The following is a 20,322-nucleotide window of genomic DNA, read 5'->3' as shown; positions in this document are numbered from 1 at the left end:
GTAATAGATAGTAGCATCTGAAGTGCCTTTCAAATATCTAAGAATCCACTTCACAGTTGTCCAATGATCAGTGCCAAGATTTTCCATGTACCTATTGACAACTCTCACTACTTGTGCAATGTTTGGTATGGTACACACGATGGCGAACATAAGACTTCCTACTGCTGATGAGTATGGTACATGAGACATTTTTGTCTTCTCTATTTCTATGCTAAGGCATTGTTCTAAAGATAATTTAATATGAATAGGAAACACAGTACTAACTAGTTGTGCATTCTCCATATTGAAGTGTTGAAGAATCTTCTCCACATTAGTTTTATGTGACAACCATAATTTCTTGTTATTTCCATCTCTATGTATCCTTATTCCAAGAATCTTATTTGCACTAAGTCCTTCATCTCAAACTCCCTAGCAAGATGAGTTTTCAAATGGATGACTTTATACATGCTGGGACCTGCTACCAACATATCATCAACATACAGTACTAGAATAATAAAATTACCATCACCATACCTTTGAACATAGGCACAATTATCGACCTCATATCTACTAAAACTAGAACTCATCATGAAGGAATCAAACCTCTTGTACTAACACCTTCGCACTTGTTTCAAACCATACAATGATTTTCTCAACGTACAAACAAGATTATCTTTGCTTCATTCCTCAAAACCTTTTGGTTGTTGCATATAAATCTCCTTAGAGAGATCACCATGCAGGAATGTTGTTTTAACATCTAACTGTTCTAACTCCAAATCAAGACTAGCAACAAGAGCTAAAACAACTCTAACTAAAATCAACCGTACAACAGGTAAAAACATCTCATCAAAATGAATACCAAATTTTTGTGCATACCCCTTGCCCACCAACTGAGCTTTATATCTATCTAGATTATCATTTATATCCCTCTTAAAATTGAAGACCCACCTGTTCCCAATAGCTTTTCTCCCCTTAGGAAATGAAACAAGCTCCAATGTCTTGTTCTTATGCAGGGCTTCCATCTCCTTTTCCATAGAAACTCTCCATTTTCTTGCACATTCAACTTCACAAGCCTTTTGATATGAAGTAGGTTCACCAACATCGGTTAATAATGCATAAGCAAAATTACAAGCAAGAGAGTACCTTACAGGTGGTTTGATTACTTTACTAGATCTCCTTAAAACAAGTGATGATTTACCCTGCAGTCAACTGGTTGTTGTTGTTCTAGTTGATCTTCATCTAGTTGCTCTTCATCTTGTTTCTTTTCATCAAACACATCTAGATGATCATCATGTTTTTCCACCTCTACTGGAATAAATTTCATACCCTATTGTTCTTCACCTCTTTGCATTGATTTTTCATTAAAATAGATATTTCAAATAAAAATAATCTTGTGGGCAACAATATCCCACAACCTGTACCCCTTTGTACCTTCTACATAGCCAAGAAAAATACATTTTGTGGACTTCTTGTCCAACTTATTTCTATTCTCTTTAGGAATATGTACATAAGCATCAGAACCAAAAATACAGAGAAATGAGTAATCTATTAGTTTACCTTTCCATATTTCTTCAAGAATTTTATTATCAAGAGCATTAGTGGGAGATCTATTAATCAACAAATAAGTTGTATTTACAACCTCACCCCAAAATTTATGCTCCAAACCAGTAGTGCTCAACATGCATCTGGCTCACTCCATAATTGTATGGTTCATGCGTTCATCAACATCATTTTGTTGTGGTGGCCTTGCTACCGTCAATCACCTCACAATGCCATGTTCACTACAAAACTAGTTAAACTCTACTGAACAAAATCACCTCTATTATTAGTTCTCAGACATTTTATTGTCTTACCCTTTTGATTCTCTACCAGAGTCCTAAACCTCTTGAAACATGAAAACACTTCAGATTTCTTCCTGAGAAGATAAATCCACACCTTACATGAATACTCATCTATAAATGAAACAAAATATGATGAACCCCAATAGATGTTACAAGAACTTCCCAAGTATCTAAATGAACTAAGTCTAATACATCTTTACTTCTGGTAGTACTTCTAGAAAAACTCAATCTATTTTTTTTTCCACACAAACAATGTTCACAAAACCTCAAATTTTTAGATTTTGTACCCGGGAGAAGATTTCTATCTAGCAGTACCTTGAGACCTCATTCACTCATATGGTCTAGCCTTTGATGCTAGGTTGATAATGAGTCCATATTTGCATTAAATACCTCAGAAGTCTCGTTTGTCCAACCAACCTATAGAGATTGCCAACTTTTTCTCCCTTTAGCACAACCAAAACTCCCTTTGTTACCTTGAGACAACTATTTTCACCACTGAATCAATAATCTTATTCATCAAACACTCCAAGTGAAAGTAAATTCTTCTTTAAACTAGGTACATGCCTAACACGCTGAATATTTCTAATTACTCCATCAAACATCTTGATTCTTACCTCTCCTTCACCAACAACTTCACATGGGTTGTCATTTCCCATGTAAACCATACCACCAGTGCAAGATTGATAACTAGAAAACCAATCTCTATGTGGTGTCATATGAGAGGAAGCACTAGATTCAAGAATCCAAACATGAAGTACTGAGCTTCTCAGATTAGCAGTTAATACCTCTCCATCTTCCAATGGTGTTTGAAATTCTATAGTATTAGCCTTAGACGCAGGTGTACTAGGATTCTCCTTGGTTGCTTTTAGTAGCCTACAATCCTTTTTGACATGTCCATTCTTTCCACAATTCCAACATTTCACCCTTTACCACCCCTTGGATTTGGACCTGGTTTGTCCATGCTCAGTATTTTCTCTTTCCCGAGTTCTACCTCTTGCAATAAGGGCTTCATTAGAAGAAGATCCTTAATATGTCTTCTGCCTTGAATCTTCAGAGATTAAAGTAGCCACCACATCTTCAAAGACTAGCTTCCCACTCGGTGCAAAATTACTGAGAGCCATAGCCAACTGATCCCAACTATGTGGCAAGGAGCATAGTAATATTGTTGCCTTATCTTCTTCATCAATTTTCACACCTACTGAAGTAAACTTGCTTGTCAGTGTGTTGAGATCATTGAGATGATCTGTGACAGATGAATTGTCACATATCCTTAAATTATACAACTACCTTCGTAGCAGAATTTTGTTTGCCAATGACTTTGTCTCATACAACTTTGTTTTTTGTATATATATTCATGCCCAAAAAACCAATTTTCATGATACACCTCTCGGACATAACCAATCATACCTTCACAATCTGCTTCAGATAACCGAGAACCATCCAGTCGGGAGAACACATATTTCATACCTTGGTTCAAATCCACAGTGTTATCACTATCATTAGCATTGTCAGTCACAAAGTTATTACTTACTAGAAAAAAAATTCCATGCTCTTCAACAACCAATTCAACCAATTTATTTCCTTTGAACACCAACACCATACCTTTATCTCCTTAAGCTAATACTTCATTCTTAAACAAAAAATCATCGGTAAAGATATGATTTTTCCTTTTCAGTTGGTGCAAGATTATATTATTATGTGCAGAGTCACTTACTGAAACACATCCATCTAAGTTATTTCTATCACGAGGATCATTGGCAATCTCATAATCATATAATTCAAAAAGAGGATTGTCCCTAATCTTGGAATGACCACAAAATTCAGTTGGCAAATATAATCATTGAACCTAGTCCAACCATTATTATTCTCAATATTTTTTAATTGCTTCTCTATTTTCATTACTACTATAACATCAATTTTAGGTGCAACATCTATTATGATTTCATTTAACTACACAAGAATATTGAGAAGTTAAAGATTCTTTTTGCAGATCATAAAATGAATTAGCCTCTAGGCATGCAACTAATATTGATGTCGATCCACATTCTGCCAGCATAGGGTCAAATCTGATGGGAAGCACTCCTACCTCCCTCACACAAAGAAAGTTGTCATTGAGAACACAAATAGGATCTTCATTGAGGATACATGCAGGCTGAGAGCGTAAACTATTCTCACCTTTGACAAGTTCAACTAGACTATCTTCACATGCATGGATTTCTTCTTTTGATAATTTTTTATCCTCTCACTTTTTATCATGAGATTCAAACAAAGGTGTATTCATACCTCTTTTGATATGGCTGGAGTAAAAAATGAATGAATCTATTCCAACTTTAGTAACATGACCATTTTCATCCTCAACGCCACACAATAAGTCACCATTTGAACCTTCCAAGCACCAATTGGGAATAAAAACAACACTATGTTCCTCTAGTAGCACCTCTTTTTCTTAGGGAGTACATGATTGCTTGATTTCACTCATTTGCATGCATTTCGAGAGAGATTTTGGTTCTTTAAAAATATTCCATGGTATGGACAAATTACTCGGCTCGGTCAACACTTGTGCAGAGTCTTGTTTACCAAGAACAAAAAAGTTATAAGAGCCTTGGTCTTCTCTTTTTTATTCTTCTTTAAGCAACCTTAGTCTTTCTACTAGTGCTTGTAACTTATGAATCTCTTGTTCAATGTTTTTGAGCAAGTAATATCTATGACACAAACCTCTTACTAGCAGTGCAAATTTGTAATCTTTAGATGGATGTAATCTTTTCTTTTTAGTCTCAAAGATACTTTCTTTGAAAGCATTCCAAAAAGAATGAAGCATCTTGTCATCTTCAGCTAATATTTCCTCTATTGTTGGTGTAGGCTGTCCTTTGGAGTTGAACCGATTTTTTGCATTAGTTTGATGCTGAACCATCTTTCTAAGATTTTTAATTAAACAGATTCGCCAGCCTCCATTCTTGGGGAAGCACTAATAGATATTTGAAGCAAGAAGGGACCGACCTCTTCATTTCATTCCCCAACAGAGTCGCCAAAAAAAATCTATTGGTTAACAGATTTGTCAATTATGTTTTATACTCTTTTGCTCATGTTAATGACAATCTGACCAATAGTTGAGTTGCTTGCAATGGTATTTACAAGTGCTCTCTACTTGTTTTACAAGGCACAACTACCTTCAGATGATATACAATGAATGGAAACAAAAGGGTATGCTTTTCACCAGAAAGCAGAAAAGGAAAACCAACACCTATGCATAACCATGAAAGTAGATGTAGAAGATTGATTTTATAATGAAGTGAATGTAGATAAATGATACAAAATTTACTTATTCCACACTCACAAATGATATCTAGGGAAAGAAAGAGCAGAAAAACCTTTAACAAATGATTTAATCCAAATTCAAAGTTTTAAAATTAAATACATACACAGTTCGTTATAGTAGGATGACACTGAAAACAATTGCAAAGAAACATAGTTCTTTACAATTTAAAGAAAAAGTTCCAAAATTCAAAGGTTCAAAAAAATCTTCATAATTCCTTCCATATCAAAATATGAGTTCATAGATTCAATATCATATACCATAAAACTATGCAAAAAAGAAAGTTATACTGTCCTTTCCCCCCCTCTCTTTATCTATACTATCATCTATTTATACTAAAAATCCCCTTTTTCCATTTCCAAGAAACAACTCATTTCACAGTAACCGTCTTTGAAAATGACTGCCTTTAAACATATTTAAGAAAAAAAAACCTATTAAAAGCACTAATCCTTGCATTATAAACACTTACTAGCTTTACACTTCTTCTTCATTAGGCACCAGTTTTTGACCTACAATATGATTGTCAATCCTCTCAGCCTTTGTCTCCTCTTTGATGAGCACCCAAAGGATGGCTAAAAATTCATCTTCATCTTCTATAAGTTCTTGAGCAAGGTCGGTCAAGTCAAAAAGGATGTCATCCTGCATGTGCTCCATGTCTAGTTGAATCATGGGTCCGTTTCCTTTAAGCACCATGTCTGAAAAACTAATTACCAAGTCTCCTTCTTGCCACAATTTCTTCTTCCAAACATTGTTTGTGATTTCTAGCTTGTTCCACAACCTTTTCTAGTAGAGCGATAGTTTTTTTATATTCGGAAAATTCAGTTCGTTGTTTTCTTGCAAGAGACCGCAATCCTAGGATAATATTCCCTTGCTCAATCGCTGGCCAATTTAAGTCTGGATTATCAAATGGTAGTTGACCATCATAAGGGAGAACCATCTAGGACAAAGAAGCTCATAATGACATGCATTATGCTAATCGGCTCCTGAAGGTGGTGCATTAAATTTTCTATGAAAGATGAAAATATCAAGTTTTACAGCCTTCGTCACCACCTTTACATGCTTCCAACTGCTTAATCTATCATTAACAACAATACTTGCAAATCTTTCCTTGATATGTTTCTTGGAATTTGAGCGTCACATGGCGACAAGCTAAGCTGGAACTGCGATGACCCCAACACAAGGTTCTGCCGTATCAAGCCTTGACTAATTAAGAAAACAAGGTTAGTCCATATAGATCACTTTACAAGGTGGTGGTGCTCGAGGATCGAGGCAGGATATTTGGATCGCATAGTTGTGAGAAATCAGAACTACACAATCGAGGACTGGGAATTTGAGTTTTGCAGAAACTTTAGACCAAGCGATCAAAACAAAGAAACTAAGGAAACAAGTCGGACAATCGAGAACTTATAGAAAATCATAACCCCGTGACATAGCTATGAAATATAAGGGACAAGCGACTGGGTTTGAAAACACATAGAAACTGTGATTCAAGACTTAGATTATCAAGCCAACAATAAGGTTCGCGATGTGGGGGCACACAAAGACCCTAAAAGTAAAAGAGCACAAGGCTTGGATAACACAAGATTACAAGAGGAAAACACTTGAGAGCACCTTTTGAACAATAAAATATCATGGAATGCTGGTGCTACTCATAGATCTTTTATGATACACACTAGTGTCTAGACAAATCACATTAAAAAATGATAGGAGACAAGAGAAACATAATGTTTTAATACAAAAGTGACACAAAGGTGGTTGTTGAAAAAGGATCCCAAGCATCCTAAGAGGGGAAAATATTGATGTAGGATTTTAAATGAACCTAAACAAATGCTAAGGGAAAGGACACTAAAATGGATACAAGATATAGGTAAAATTGCAAGGGTATGCAATTTATGACACTACAAATGTATGGAAGGGTTGATGGAGGGAGCATCTTGGAAGAAGGGCAATGACATTTATTTTTGTTGATATTGATTAGGGAATACATAAGACGAATTAGTTGAATTAGGGTATTTAGAGATAAAGATGATTGGGGTGATGGATTTAGGGATGTAAGACCTATAATGAATAGAGGAGATGGAAGAATTCATTTTGAAATAGAAGGGTTGAAAAGGGATTTAGGAGGTGGGGGACTTACTTTTGGGACATAAGGGGCTTAGAATGGATCTAGGAGATGGGGGATAGGGACAAATAGGAGTGTACTTATTATTGGTATATGAGGTACTAATTTATTGAGTTAGAGTTTTATAAACAAGGCCATGCAATACTATAGTTTCCTTTATTTGGATGGGTTCTAAGATGTTTTGTTTGTGAAGGCTTTACCCTTTGCCTTGATTGTTTATTCTTTAAAAAAAGTGTTTGCCTTTGGGACACCTATTATTTTGAAAGTGGGACATGGATCCATTTTAAGAGGAACACAAAGTGGAAAGGATGTTAGCTTCTTCAAGGAAAATATATTGGATTAAGATAGAGGAACCAAGTTGATAGATTTTTGGATCATGAGGACTATAAGAGGTTCTTTTATCTTGACTTGGAAGAGGATAATGTGGAGAATTCTTTCCAATAAGAATCATAGGAGAATTTATTTAGAGGAAATGAGGAAAGGATGATGCTTAGCAATGAGGGCATTAAGGGGCTCAAAGAGAGGCACACATGGATGGAGGAATGTTTTTGGCTACTTATAGATGAGGATTTGATGGATTGGAGGAATTTGGTAGACTTGGGAGATAACACAATTTTTTTTGTGCATGGAGGCATGGGATCCTTTACTAATAGTCCTTGGAGGAAATCATAAAGTAATTTGAACAAGGAGGAGGAATTGTTGGATTGGGATGGTATGGATTGTAAAGGTTTAGAAGATGGGGAATTAGAATAAGAGGTGCAAGCTACATGAGATTCTTGGTTGGAGATGAGCATGGGGATTTTGGAGAGGAATCGGAGATGGGGATTTGGGTTATAGTTTGGTGTTGAGGAGAGATTTAGATGAAGGATGATGTTCCTTGGAATGATAGGTTGGATGAATCTTATCTCCAACACTTAGAATGTGTCTAACCATGGTACCATTGTATTGGCTTGAGAGATAGTCTAAGATGTTTTTGTGGTTGATGGAGGAATAATGGGTTCTTAGGATTTTTAGCATCATAAATTGTAACTTGGTACAATTAAAACCTCATTCTTATGCCCCTACTTTAGTGTGTCTAATCATAGCTCTCCCTTAGGTCTATTTTGACCCTTTTTACTCCAAATCTAATGTCCCCTAGCTGCATGATTGAATGGACCCCATCTTAGGATTGTGCCTTCTTGCTTGCCTGCTTGTTTTCCCTATTCTGGGAGGACAAGGGTGCCTAGGGTGCCCTTGTTTGGACTAGGGTGCCTTGGGCACCTTGCCCCCCCTTAAACATGTCCTATTTCAAATAGGTCAAGGCACTCTCCCTCCCTAATGATTTTTTCCCCCCGTGTGTCAATGTGACCATTGGAGGTTGGTCTAATCAATAAATTACCTAGAGAACCCTATATAAATACATCTTATCAATTCATTTTGATCTAAGACTCTAGAAGCATTCCTAACATAATTGAGATCATTACAAGAATTCATCATCAAGCATTCTTAAGCATTTAAGGTACTATTCCATCCCACCATATTCTTCAAATGCCAAGGAGAAAATCACATCAAGTTTGATGCAAACATATGTTTGTGTTTGAGTCTTCTTTATGTTGTCATGTTAGTTCATCAACATTTGTGATCATATTCAAAATTACATTGCATCATCAACTTCAATCGATCACTATAGATATAAGGTATATCATTCAACATCTACTTTAGCACTTACATTTCATATCTCAATTCAATTCAAGGTTAATTCCTAAACCAAGGTTTGACATAAGGCAAACCCCTGTCAACAACCTTGTTTCCTTCTCTATGTGTGTATGAAATTTGTTTAGGAGCTGCAAGCAAAAATCCAACAAAGTAGATGACGACAATCAAACTCAAATTTTGAAGACATGAAAAGCAGAGGACTAAGGCAACCGACCTCCCTCATTCCTAGGAATTTTTGATGATCTTGTGATAGTAGATTTTGTGTATCATCTTGATCCAAAAAACATCAAGTTTGTTTGCCCCTGATATTCAAAGGACAAGGATGGTCACCCCCCCTAGTCCCGACAATTTTGCCTGATCTTTCTGTCATAGGTTTTGATCTATTTTTCATTCTTAGATCTAAGTTTACAGCTTTGCATGATATCTAGAACATTTTGTTACTATTATTTTATGCAATTTCTCACTGTTTGTCCTAGATCTAACGTTGCAATTCAACCCTAATTCAAATTCAGTTTCAAATCAAACAATGGAGGATTAGTTTGACCTATATTTAGTCCTTTTGGGATTGTATCAATCAAATTGAATTCTCTCATTTAATGTAAGTTTGGTCCCAAGTGAAGTTAGTGGCCTTATTAATCTAAGTGGTGAAACCCTAAATCCAACACCTTACATTTTGGTGAACCCAATACTTCTAACATTTTACATATTTCTGATTTTGTGTTTCCAAATCTAATTTTTCATAATTTCATTGCATACATTGACTACACATTGCTTTGGTTACTGCATATTATAAGTAGATTTGATAAATTGAGTTGCTAGATCTTTCTTTACTAATTCAATTTCAAATTTAACTTAGGATCTCCATAATGTTCCTTTTTGTGCATATGATAATAGTTCATGTTTCCCTTTCATACATAACCATGATTTACCTTCTCCCACAATTGGTCCCACACACAAAGATCATTTGGTGGAAGTAGATGATATTGTGGCTAAATTTCCTAATGATATCATACCTAATTTTCATGACCTTCCCTCTAGAGATGAAGCTTTGATGAAATCTTGTACTTCTCCTAAGGTATCTTTTGTAAATGAGGAAATAATCAATACTCCTATCAATGATCTCTCTAATGGAGAGGTAACATTAAAGAGAAAAATCACACCACCTTCTTCTCATTAAGATACTTTAGTGAAATGGGGGAAAGGTAAAAATGTTGGTATATGAATCCCTCTAGATCCTCCTTATTCTCCTAGAGCTTATCTTGATCATCAACATATTTGTAAGCAATATGATGTTACACATTTCATTCATTACACATCCCCTAATATAACATTGAGAAAAGATGAAACCTTAGATGATGAAGATCCTCCTTCGCAACCTACCAAAGAGGACATGCATAATGATGAAGGAAAATATAGTCTCCTACAAAGGATATCCCTTCTATACTATTGTAAATTGTATCCTTATACAATTCCATCCTTGTGTAGCCCTCACTTCAAGGCGTTCTAGCCTCCAATGCTCAATGCCTACCTTAATGTTGCTCCTGTCATCTTCAAATATGTATTTTCAACTCTTGATTCAACCATTGTCCCATTTTGAGTCCCAATTGATATGACCAGGATGGCCTAGGTTCCATAGTCCTCCCTATTAGGATCCAAAATAGGACCTTACAATGGTCACCTAATGTGAGCGATAAATTTGGCTCCGTGTTGGCCTACTCTAAAAATTAAAAACATTGATGCATGATTAGGTATAAAAGGAAGCCTACCCCCCTCATTTGGTAACTAGGAAATAACAAGAGAGCTCTTAATTACACTATAGAAAAATTAGTTCAAGTCTATGTGAGAAAGCATTCCAGTATTCATCAAGCATTGAAGGAGAAGGTGAAGTCAAGATCAAGAATTCAAGTTTAGTCATCCATGATCAACCTTCTATGAAGACATTCTACATTACATCCTAAGCCTTTGGTATGAGGACTTAACTAAACTTCATCAAGGTATCAAGTTCAAGCATATTTAGATCAAATCTAGCCTTTCCCTCAAAAGGAAAGAATTCCATTTCAATTATCATTTCAAGGTTAATTCCTAAATTGGGGTTTGACTTGACTTAGGTCAAACCCCCATCAACCAAACATATTTCCTTCTTTCTATGTGTAGGGAATTATCTTAGGAGTTGTGAGCAAGGAATTAGACAATGTAGATGATGACAATTAGAAAGATTTTGAAGGCATGAAAAGCGGAGGACCAGGGAGACTGGTTCCCATCGGCCTTGAGAATTTTTATGACCTTCTAATAGTGGATTTTGTATATCATCCTGATTTGGAAAAGATCTAGTCTATCTGTCCTCGATATTCAAAGGACTAGGCTGACCTGCTCCCCTTGGTCCCAACAATTCAGCCCGAATCTTTCATCAAAAGTTCTAATCCATTTTCCCTCCTTAGATCTAGGTTTACAACTTTGCATGATATTTGAAACATTTTGTTGTTGTTTTATGTCAATTTCCAATTGTTTGACCTGGATCTAACATTAAAAATAATCCTAATTACAATTCAATTTCAACTTAAACAAGGGAAGAATTAACTTGATATGAATTCAGTCCTTTTAGGATTGGACCAATCAAGTTCAATTTTATTCCCTTAATGTAAGGTGATCCCATGGAAATTAGTGGCTTTACCCATTAAGATGGTAGAGCACTAATTTTTACCACCAAACATTTTGGTGAATCCGACATAACTCATGCCTATTTCTAATTGTTTATGTTAAGGAGATGTTGAATTTTTTTGGTATGGAGAATGCTAAACCAGTGAGTACCCTCATGGCTACTAATTATCACTTGAGCAAAGATGATGAATGTTTGGAAGTTGATCAGACTATCTATAGGTCTATGATTGGAGGATTTTTATAATTGACTACTTCTAGACCTAATATTATGTGTGCAATATGCATGGTTGCCAAATATCAAGCTCACCCTAAGTAGTCTCATGATAAGGCTGTCAAAAGGAAATTCATATACTTGAAAGTAACTCTAGATTATGGTCTATGATAAAACAAGGACTATGATTTATCTTTGAAGGTTTATACAGATGTTGATTGGGTTCCAATTGTGCTGATGACAGGAGAAGTACCAGTGTAAGTGTATTTTTCTTGGGGGGCAGATTGGTCTCTAGGTTTAATAAGAGACAAGATCCAGTTTCCTTGTCCACTACAGAAGCAAAATACATTGAGCTATAGTGGCCTATTGCACTCAGGTGATATGGATGAAACATACACTGAAAGATGTTAAGACGATTTATGATGTGATAATACAAGTGCCATAAATATTTCAAAGAATCTAGGTAATGCATTCGAGGACCAAACACATTTCTATCCCACATCATTTTTTAAAGGAAGAAAGTTGCAAAGAAAGAAGTCAAATTGGAGTATGTGCCTTTCAAAGGATAATTTTGAGTATTTTAGATAAAAAGGGTTATTGCCCCTCTTTCTTTCAACTAAGTTACATATATTGGTGCATCCATCTGGGGGGAGAATTTCAAGACATATCCTTGTCCTAGATTCATGTTGATTGTTGCTCTTAGGGGGAGCAGATGGTTGGTGTGTTGTTGAAAGGGAAGAATGTTTAGGATTTTCAACTAAATACATCCATAAAAAACACGAGCTTGTACAAAAAAATAAAATTTGAAACTTTCTAAATCCTAAGATTTTAGTTTGTCATTGTCCTTGGGAAAGATTTATTATGTATTTTGACTTTGCCTAGCAATTGACTAGTGATTCACAAATATATCCAAGCCTTAAAAGGAGAAACATTAGTGAAATTTAAGCATGATCTTGTGAAAAAAAAAAAATTAGTTATATAAACATACACAAAAAACTAAGTTATGATTTTTTAGTTTATGATATATACCTTAAGCCACTTTTGATTAAATTCTATACTCATTGAAGGCATATGGCCAATCTTGAAGGCAATTTGTATATTTTATTTTGTATGAAGTTTTAAGTGATAAATTGTCAACTGCAAATGCCCATATTGTCCAAAGTAGGTCTATTATAGTCTTTTGGTAATTGTCACCTTACTCTAGCAAAAAGATTGGTACTAACATATATTCCAGACAAGCTTTCTAACAACTTTTTAAAGGTTTGTTCTTGTAACAACATTATGCTGTTTTGTATTGCATTGGATTTGATAGACTGGGAAACATGTAGTCTACTTGTGAGTCGCTCTAAGCTTTGGTCTATCAATATAAAATCAAAAAATTATTTTTGTTGTCACATGTGTGGACTGAGATATTGTAAAAGCTTAGCAGGAGCTTGGAGAAACAATGCGAGAACTTGGTCTAGCATTCTCAAACTAAAAGACGCAATAAAAGAAGCTTGTGCAGTGAAGGAATATGAACGCATCAAGGCTTTTCTATTTCATCTTAAATGCATTTTTGCCACATAGTGCACATGGATCTCACAGTTTTAAAGCTTTGACATGCTCATGGTTTGTGATTCAAGAGAAGAGAAAAAGCTAGCTTGAGAAATCCAAGGAAAATGTTAAACATATCAAAATTTTACATTAATAGGTTTACCTTTTCTCTTGAAAATCTGAAAATGGGATTAGAATTAAATCGATAAATGATAGCTTATAAGTTGAAAATTAGTGCAGGGAATGATGAAAAACTAATACACAATGTCTTAAAATTTTCTCCTGAAATTTAGATACTAAAGTTTGGTTGTTTGGTCAATTATTGTCATCTGCATTTATCATTTAGACAACAATTTTCTTTAGAATTTAAGAATCAGATGACAAAGTCTTTGTTACATGATGCTTTTATATTATTGGGTTTAAAGCTTTGCTGGGGTTTAATTCGTTTTTAACATAATGCATTCAATGTCTTCTCACACAACCTATTGTTCCATGCCTTTCTCATTTTTTGGATTTTCAGTTAAAGGATTTTATTTCATGTTACTTTAATGATCAAAGTCAATCCCATTGTTCTTGCAGGAAAATAATAAGAGTGAACTTGAAAGACTTGAATAAGAAAGACACAATGGCTTCTTCAACATGTTGAAAGGATTTGTTTATAACCAAGTGAGTTGGATGTTAGAATTACATTGATTGGATACATTTTCTTTAATGATTAAATGTTTGGTTTCTCTTGTCATTGAAAGGATGATTTTATAGAGGAACATATGCATGCAATAAGTGGCAGACATATGAGTTTGTTCATGCAGTTAGCTTTAGGGTATTGTTTAGTAGAAGTACTATTGGTGATTCTTTAGGCAAGGACTAATGGATCTGATTCCAAGTCATGCTTGGTAAGTTTGTAGCTGAAACATGCAGATTTGGCCAAGTCTGCATAAAAAATAGAAATTATAATAAAAATAATCTGCAATATTAATTGGACATGAGTTAAAATAGATTTCAACTTTAAGCAACCCAAAAAAAATATGAGCGAGTAAAATAATTCACAGAAAGAGAAGTATAAATATTGGAAATGTTAGAGGGAGGTGGGAACAAAAATTTACTGAGCATGTCTCCTAGAATGCAAGGCCAAGAGAACTTGTAATACATGACAGATTTGTTCTAAATGTTGGGCTTATATAGTACACCACCCAATGGAACAAGAACATTGGGTAAAAATGCAAATCATGGGGTTAATTAAACAAGGTAGAATCGCTGCCTTATTTATGACCCTGTCACCCAAGCAGTGACAAAGATTGAGTTGATGAGCTATTGGATCTTGTGATCCAAAAGGTGTTTGTATTTATTTGTGTTAGTTTTTTACATTAGAACATAGGTGATAATCATAAACTGTTGTTTTATATTGTTTGTGTTAGTTTAATTAGTAAAACAAAACATAATTTTATGTTATTCTAAGGGTGGTTATATTGTCTGATATGTTAGCTGGTGAAAGGTTCCCAAGTGGTTGCACAATAAAAAGAAAGAAGGCTTATATAAGCCAATATATTTTGCACTGTAATTTATCCAGGCAAGTCTATCTAATGATATTACAGCCTTTGTTATATTTTCAACTCTCTGCATTCTGTGTGGTCTCAAATTTAACATGAACAGGAGAAAAAATGTTAATTTTATTCTAGAATGTTTTATTTTGAGCTATATTCAGAATTATTATCTCCAACTTAAATTATTTGAATTTCACCTTAGAAGCTCAAGGTATAAGAGAATTATTTTCAAATAAAAAGAATGGCATTTTCTTATCTTCATAGGGTCTTCTAGAATTCGACCTTCAACGTGAAAAGTAAATTTAATAAAAAAAAAATACAATTGAAAAAAATAGGCTGAATGAATCTTGTTTATAATTAGGGAATAAATGAAATAAAATAAATGTCCACAAATAAACAATGAATGTTAATGGAACTAATAATTACAACCAACTATGCTAGCAGAAGAAAGGAGTCTCTATAGACCAACAATTAAGCACAAGCTCAAGTCTTGACTACAGATAACATAAGAAAAAATGGAGGCTAAATGAATCTTCTCTATAAATAGAGAATGAATGACATCAAATAAATGTCCTTAAACAAACAATGAATGTTAATGGAGCTAATAATTGTAGCCAACCATGCTACCAGAAGAAAGGAGTCCCTATAGACCTACACATAAGGCCATTGTAGTAAGGGTAAAAAGCCTAATAGATTTTAAAACCCTAAAGTGGCTATAGAATAAGGGTTTGTCAATCTTTCAACGACCAAGACACTGACATCACAGTCTAACAATGTCTTGTAGAGATTGCCCAGAGCTAACAGGAGCCATCCTTCAACATAGCAGGATGGTCCATATTCTCCTAAGCTATCCACAAGAAAGTAGCTACTGTTAATAGGGGCATGCCAATTGGCCTGCACATGGTAAGTGGCTAGATCTAACACCAGACAATGTCTTATAGAAGTGCAGATCTAATATCAGACTAAATTGGAGTGTAGATGTAATGTTGTCCCAGTAGCCTTGAACTGTTGTGGCAGTGCTCCACATGACATTTCTAAACTTTCAGGCTTTCACTAACTGACATCTATGAAGAGATCATCATAATTTATGGATTTGTGCAAGGTTTCCTTAGTCTAAGAACTGAATCCTAAACTCAGTTGCTTATCCAGAAGCACAGAGCCAATGATTTAAAGAAATTTAAAAGAAACAAATTCAAATGCATAATAGAGAAGAGAAATAGGGCTCTGTTACAATTTTTGCACTACAGCAACCATGCACTATTTGCACCGACTGCAGTGAAATTGTAATACAATACAAGACTTCTTGCCTGATAGGTATTTTCCAACAAAAATAAATTGCTTTGTACCGTTACTGTGGATGAAATAAATAACATGACGACTACAAGTGGCCTATTGAAATAGTTGGACTGAATGGTTTTACAATAAGGTCTGTCTACTTTAAAATCTACTACTTGCACCTATTTTAGCCTCTGCATTTTAAAAGTGTTTATAACTTTGACATTTACACATGAAATACATTATTTTACAGGCAATGATCAATTTGCTCTATTTTTATGGGATTTTTTGAATTGTTAAGGAAAGTTTGCTCAAACGTTACTTTAGTAAGGTATCTTACTTATCCATTATCACTAGATACAATTTCTAAATTTTGCTTATTTATAGATGATCGCTTTCTTTCTGTGTAATAGACTTTTTAAACAGTCAAGGATGTCCATCTGCAAGGCAGAGCAGAGATGTTATGCTCTTTATGCAAGTCATTAGGGTCTATACCTTTTTCAAAATTAAGTTTAAGTTAATACTTAAATAATGGGCTGAAAGCTATTGATTGTATATACTTATTGAAAGAGAACTAGGTTGGTTTGACTGTAATGTAAAGCTCTACCTCCATTGGCAGATAGTTTGCCTTGTGTGTATTTCAAAAATGAATACATGGAAGGTGGGTATGCTGAATTTTTAAAGCCATACATTTCTTGGAAATACTCAACTATTGATTTCATGGTTGATTTCTCATCCACTGGGAACCTTTTCAAACCAAAATAATTTAGAGTTCAGTCAGATTTGGTTTGGAAAACATATCATTTCAAAGAAAATAACATACATTCTTTGCATTGAAAATAATTGTCCTTATATTCTTTGCATGTAGAACATTTATTGTAAGAGGAATATTATTTCTTATGTGACTAATCCCTTCCACATGGAGCTGTACAGATCAGGATGTTTAGTCTAAGTTACTGTATTACACTTAGTCAACAATAGCTAAAAATATTGTGTCTTGAATGTTATCTCTATCTACAACATATAAAAATCAAACCTAATAATTGTTTTTGCAAGTCTACAACATTTCTTACAACCAGTTCAAGTTGTTTTAGGCTCAGCTGAATGCGTAATGTAAGGGATAACTGAAGTGTCAAAAGACAGTTTCAGAGTTTGAGATAGTATTTTCAGAGTTCAGGATAAGATGTTATGGTAGCTACAATAAAAAAAATAATGCATCCAAAAATTTGCTTGCAAATACCCTCCATGAAAAGATTTTCTTATGAATGGTCATTCCTTAAATATTTGATAAACTTTGTATGATTTTTTTATATGATTGTACCCTAGTCAAACAATATAGTTCATAGATCATGAATTTTTTAGTCAATAACATATATTTCATGAATGCATCCATTATATTCCAATTCTCACATTCTTACCTAAGAACTGAATGTCAATTTCATCTTCCGCATTGTTTTCTTCAAATATTCAAATATTAGAATCAATCAAATGCCAAAATACAATTTGAATGGATCAATGCTCTCAAATTCTATAAAAAAAAATAATTCCGACAAATTATAAAAAATTAATTATCCAGAAAACATTTTATATTAAAGACCCAAGAAAATTGTAACAGTGAATAAACGTTTCTATCTTTACCAGGCTCTTTTGTCTTTTTCTCTTCCATAATACTGGAAAGATTAATAAAAAATGAATTTAAGGAAATATTAATCTTATTATCTCTGAAATACAATGAATTGATTGGCCCATCAAAGGCTGTAGGGAACATACTCCAATGGGGTTTCCCTCTGAGATGAGAGAGAAGTATCAGCAATGGCTTTTCTCTCATTACTTACACAATGCACACTCACAGATCTCAGAACAGATGGATCTGGCCTATTTCAAAACAAATCTTGATGGTTTTTAAAATCTTTATTTGATGATGGTCATGTCACTGATGAGAAGACAATGGCCGAGTGAATTCAGAGCTGCATACCACATCAGTTCCGCCTACACACAAACAAAAGAAAAAATAGCTGTTTACAACATATTCTTCTGAACATCAAGATATGTTCAAATTGAATTGGAAGATGGCATATCAGATTTTACAGATTTCTTTTAAAAACTATACAAGATAACTTTTAAAAGACAATTAGATATGTTAGAATGTTACCTCCTAGGATTGATGGTTGGAAGGAATCAATCAATCAAAAGTATGGTGGAGGTGGAGACGAAGATGGTGGTGGTGGGGATTTATAGTAATACGGTGGAGGAGGAGATGGAGATGGTGGAGGGGGAGATTTATAGTAATATTGGGGTGGAGGAGATGGAGATGGTGGAGGGGGAGATTTATAGTAATATGGGGGTGGAGGAGATGGAGATGGAGGGGGCGGAGATTTATAATAGTATGGTGGTGGAGGCGAAGGGGATGGTGGTGGAGGAGACTTGTAGTAATATGGGGGAGGAGGTGATGGAGATGGAGGTGGTGGAGATTTGTAGTAGTATGGTGGTGGAGGTGAAGGGGATGGTGGTGGGGGGGATTTGTAATAATATGGAGGAGGAGGTGAGGGAGATGGTGGAGGTGGGGACTTGTAATAATATGGAGGTGGAGGTGAGGGAGATGGTGGAGGTGGGGACTTGTAGTAGTATGGAGGAGGGGGAGATGGAGATGGTGGTGGTGGAGATTCATAGTAGTATGGTGGAGGAGGTGATGGAGAAGGTGGTGGGGGAGACTTATAGTAGTATGGGGGCGGTGGAGAGGGGGATGGTGGTGGTGGAGACTTGTAGTAGTATAGAGGAGGAGGAGATGGAGATGGTGGTGGAGGAGATTTATAGTAGTATGGTGGAGGAGGAGATGGGGAAGGTGGTGGTGGAGATTTATAGTAATATGGGGGTGGTGGAGAGGGAGATGGTGGTGGTGGAGAGTTGTAGTAGTATGGAAGAGGAGGAGATGGAGATGGTGGTGGTGGGGATTTATAATAATATGGTGGAGGAGGTGAAGGCGATGGTGGAGGTGGAGAATTGTAATAGTATGGAGGAGGAGGAGAGGGGGATGGAGGAGGAGGAGACTTATAATAATATGGAGGAGGAGAAGATGGGGATGGTGGTGGTGGAGATTTATAATAATAATATGGAGGTGGAGGAGATGAATATTGCTCATATTCAGCTGATGCGAAGGTTGCCATAGAGAAGAACAAAACAACTAAAAACGCCATAGTATCCGATTGCTGTGCCCTGCTCACCACCATTGTTGTTGCTGCCGCTGAAATGGGTTGAAGTGATTTCATAAGGTTGTGGTGGAGTCTTTTTATATGTAGCGATGTATTAGAAAAAGATTTATTTTTCCGCGTGAACGTACTAGTCAAGTGGAAGGCGTCCAAACGGTCTATTGTTTTGAACAATTCTTAATTGATCAGACGCCTGCCTTTTGGAAGAATTCTCTGAAATTGAGTGGTGCAGTTGGGGATGCGCCAAACGCCAGGTCTGTCGTAAGAGATGAGGTATGATTAAGAGTTGAAGGCGTCAAGAATGAGCTATTTACATTGACTTAGTACATTGATCTTTAGGTTATGATGGAGTAGAACATGATTGTCTATATAAAAATTGATAGAAGTGACCAAATCCAATCTCCTAATTTACACTACCAAGTAGATAAACCTGCTGATCTGAATTTGTAGATAAACCCACTAGTCAGACTTGGTCTGCAAAAACTGCACAATGCCAAACGGGAGCGAAGTAGGAAGGCGGTATGCAATATTTTAGGTTTAATTATTTTTAGTGTACTATTAAAAAAAAATTTAAATCTTTGCTATGAGATCTAAAAACATGTTTTTCGGTTGTAGTTTTATTTTATTTTATTTTAATTTTTTATCATATTTGTTGTCGTGGTTTGATCATGAAAAATTAAAAAGAAGTTGGTACGTTTTGTTGTGTAAATTTTAATCAACTGAAAATTGTATGGAAACAAATAATATTGTTGATTTATTTTCACTTGAATGAATTAAAAAGTATTTGATAAATAAATGTTTTGACAATGAGATGTGGAATTAACAATTTATTTGAATTAAATAGTCGTAGAATCTAAATTTTATTATATATTTAAAATTTATTTGCCCTTCCAAAAGGAAATTAGGATATATCAATTGAGTGCATTAGAATTAGGAATTTTTTCCCTT

The 20,322-nt window shown here is 35.0% G+C and overlaps 1 protein-coding gene across 1 annotated transcript; it reads right to left on the bottom strand.

Annotated features, from left to right (window-relative positions):
- Positions 1-18,335: 18,335 nt before the first annotated feature.
- On the bottom strand, positions 18,336-19,384 carry LOC131071946 (extensin-2-like). The gene has a single exon (XM_058007919.2). The coding sequence runs from the start codon at positions 19,360-19,362 to the stop codon at positions 18,355-18,357; it is 1,008 nt and encodes a 335-aa protein (XP_057863902.1). The 5' UTR covers positions 19,363-19,384; the 3' UTR covers positions 18,336-18,354.
- Between the last annotated feature and the right edge of the window lie 938 nt (positions 19,385-20,322).

Source organism: Cryptomeria japonica, chromosome 1, assembly GCF_030272615.1.
Source record: "Cryptomeria japonica chromosome 1, Sugi_1.0, whole genome shotgun sequence".
NCBI lineage: Eukaryota > Viridiplantae > Streptophyta > Pinopsida > Cupressales > Cupressaceae > Cryptomeria > Cryptomeria japonica.
The sequence above is the reverse complement of the archived record's forward strand: the minus strand, read 5'-3'. Positions and strand labels throughout refer to the sequence as shown.